The sequence below is a fragment of the Branchiostoma belcheri genome, unplaced genomic scaffold (assembly GCF_001625305.1).
Source record: "Branchiostoma belcheri isolate BF01 breed outbred unplaced genomic scaffold, Haploidv18h27 scaffold62, whole genome shotgun sequence".
NCBI lineage: Eukaryota > Metazoa > Chordata > Leptocardii > Amphioxiformes > Branchiostomatidae > Branchiostoma > Branchiostoma belcheri.
Window position 1 is genome coordinate 1,695,083 of NW_017804265.1, and position 3,353 is coordinate 1,698,435.

General features: G+C 48.2%; 1 protein-coding gene across 1 annotated transcript; it reads right to left on the reverse strand.

Moving 5' to 3' along the window:
* Positions 1-636: 636 nt before the first annotated feature.
* LOC109483047 (adenosine receptor A2b-like) lies at positions 637-2,193 on the reverse strand. Its single transcript, XM_019786003.1, has 2 exons — positions 1,056-2,193; positions 637-812 (listed from the first exon to the last, which is right to left on the reverse strand). Exons 1-2 carry the CDS (start codon positions 2,191-2,193, stop codon positions 637-639), a joined length of 1,314 nt encoding a protein of 437 aa, XP_019641562.1.
* Positions 2,194-3,353: the final 1,160 nt, after the last annotated feature.

Genomic DNA, 3,353 nt, shown 5'->3' on the forward strand with positions numbered 1-3,353 from the left:
TTGTTTATTAGACGTATGTCCATGACAAGCTCAAATCGACCTACAGGTCACTTTTCATTGAGGTCAAGGGTCAGACAAAATATCAAAAAGAGAAAATTTACGTCATTCAAAGTCCTATTTGAATATGAGCCATGCGGGAATGTCACAGAAACCTTTTAATTGCAATTCACTATGCAGACATAGACAGTATATAGAAAAGCGAATGAAAGCGGCCGAATACGCAGGACCTCTGAGTCTTGGTTCCGAGTCGAACACTCTGACTATTACGCCACGCAACACCACGAATGCTCTGAAGTTCTAGATTCTTTATTGGCTCAACAAAAGTACAGGGACTTTTGTATGGTCTTCTACAACTAAAAATCTATCAAAGCTAAATACATGACATGAATAGAGTTATCCTACGTACAAAATATATGTATGCGGCAAACTACGTACAGAATATATGTCAGCGACAACAATAAAGGCTTAACTATTTTCTAACATGTAGTCCCTAAGATGACACCCCATACACCCCCACAGAAACAACAGTCTAAGATTCTATAATGTATTTGCCTATTTGAACACTGTATTGGTTTCCTCCCCTGAGAATGTGAAAGTGTGGGTAAAGAATGAATTTTGCACAATGACACACCTTGCTCACTCGGTGTCTTCCCCGCTGCTTGAGCTTCCAAAGGCAGACATCTTCACTGAACTTGCTGAAGCTTCGAAGAGCACATCAAGACGCCGTGAGCTCGGTGCGTTTCTGGGATCCAATCTTCGACTGACCGCCCATTGCTGGTCAGTTCGACTGTCCGTACTCGGACCGGCAACCGCTTCCATTGTCCCCGCATCTCCAACACGGCTTGATCTCAGTGCGTTTTTTGGATCCACTCTTCGACTGACCGCCCATTTCAAAGGCGGCTGGTCCGTCCGATTGTCCGTACTCGGTCCAGCAACAGCGTCCATTGTCCCCGCATCTCCAACGCGGCTTGAGCTTGATCTCAGTGCATTTTGGGGATCCGTACTTCGACTAACCGCCCATTTCGGCGGCTGGTCAGAAGTTCGGCTGTCCGTACTTGATCCAGCGTCCATTGCTTGCGGATTGCCAACAATCTGGATGTTCACCACTTGGTTCGACGACCACCCCAACTTCTCCCGAACCGCGTTGGCGAGTCGTCGCGCCCTGCGATGCACGGCTTCCCGAATCTTCTTGATCCTGAGCGCGTAGATGACCGGGTTGATCGCCGAATTGCAGAGCGCGACCAGCAAACCCCAGTACGGCTTTGCCTCTGCCTCACAGTCTTCTCTTGCGAAGCACACCAACTTCTCCACACTCCCGATGCAAATCGGCAGCCAGAAGATGACGAACACCGCTGCAATGATGACAACGGTCACCTGCATCTTCCACACGGCTTGTAGCTGCTGGTACTGTCTGGCTGCGACTCGCTGTTCTCTGCGGCGGGCGGCGGGCAGGTTGTCCTGCGGGTTCTCGAGGGGTTTGGTCCTGGAGAAGCGCTGCTTCAGTTTGATGAAGATTCTGACGTTGACGAAGACCACTATCACTACGGCCATGAACAAGATGCTGTTGAACAGAATCAGGTAACTTACGGGCAGGGCCGTGAAGCAAGTCTCGCTCTTCATGTCGATGCAGTTCCAGCCCATAAGAGGAGACAAGCAGACAAGCACACAAGATGGCCACGCGATCCCCAGACTCACGGCAACGTGTCGCCCAGACATGCGGGTCTGGTAGAATATCGGGTGGAGGATGGCCAGATAGCGGTCCCCGGACAGGAGGACCACACCAACTGCCGATGAGACCAACAGTAAGAAGAAGATGCAGTACAAGCCCATCGTTGTCCATGGTTGAGAGAGTTCTAACTGGAGCCTTGCACAGAGGACGAACGAGAACAAACCCGTTAGGCAGTCGGCCATAGCCAGGTTTGCCACGAACATGTACATGGGTTTAGACAGGTGATGGTTTTTCAGCACTCCGGACAGGACCACGACGTTCATGAGGAGAGCGACTGTCCCGACAGCGGCGGAGGCGATCCCGACTTTCTTGTTCTCGTCCGTGTACGCTTTAGGGAGATGAACGCACGCAGCTACAGCCAGGTCGTACTCCATCTTGTTTTCCATGTGCCAGGAAAAACACGACCAGAAAGTCTCGAACACCGTGGAGTTTCCTCCGGTAAGGTTCGCTGTGCTGCCGTTCATTTTGCGATGCTCACTTAAGCCAAGTATATCGACTATGACAACAAACGCTGATTTTCGGGTTTTCCACCTTTTCCCGTAGATATCTAGATCTGTCGGCCGTACCTAACAACTAGTCAAGCACTGCAAATTATATCATAATTGGCCGTAACGTCAGCGTTACCATAGTTTCAACACTTCTACCGCTAGCGCCGCAATGGCAACCTTATTTGGCGATATTATTTTAACCCATATTATTTTTTTAAATGTCAATGCAAATGAGAACATTATGGATACCTGTGAGGAGTATGCGTTGAATGCGCCATCAAAAGGAATGATCAAAAAGTCACCGACAAAACGCCCGAGGCCGTTCTTCTCTTTTCAAGTTACAACTTACGTATACTGTGCCCTTTTCATGTCTATTGAAACGCATCTGAAAACAGCAGGACACATAGGTTCTATCACTCAGTTGAAACGACCGATAGAAGCGCGATTTAATAAGGCTAAAGGATGCAAGGAATAAATCATAAGTAATAAAAGGAAAAGATGACAAAGGAGCTACCTTGTCTTCCAACATATGAAGCAGTCGAAGGTCTAGTCTCTTAACATCCTTCCAGGTTAGATTTACTGTTTGTAGGTTGTCTATATTTGTAGTTCGACCTGGATTTTCCCCTGTGGGCCCAGTTTAAGACTTGTTTTTTTTTTTAGTCTTCCTGGTGGGAGTCCTGTAACGTGGCCTCATAACCATCTGCATAGCCAGTATAACCGTCCTTTGGCGCAACGCACCAGCTTCGCAGGTACGCGGCGCGGCAGCTAATTGTCATACTTAATAATAATACTTCACTGAACGACTTTTTATCTTTGCACATCTAAATGTAAGCGTTGTTCAAAGCCATTTAGTTAGGATACCCCTACAGTACAAGGGAGAGTCGTACTAAGCCCTCACCCTATCGTTTCATGTTTCTCTCAACAACTTGTCGCAATCCAAGTCGACCTGTGCTATGGGAAAACGACCGCAAACAAAGGTAAACAGTGGGCTGGCACCTGTTTCCCCATACATCCTCACCGCACCGCAGCAGATCGCAACTGATAACGCCTGGATCAAACCGTGGAGTCAGGTTTACAGATTAGAGCCACAGATAACCGCACAGAAACGTGTTGCACGTTTCTTTTTCTCTCACGCG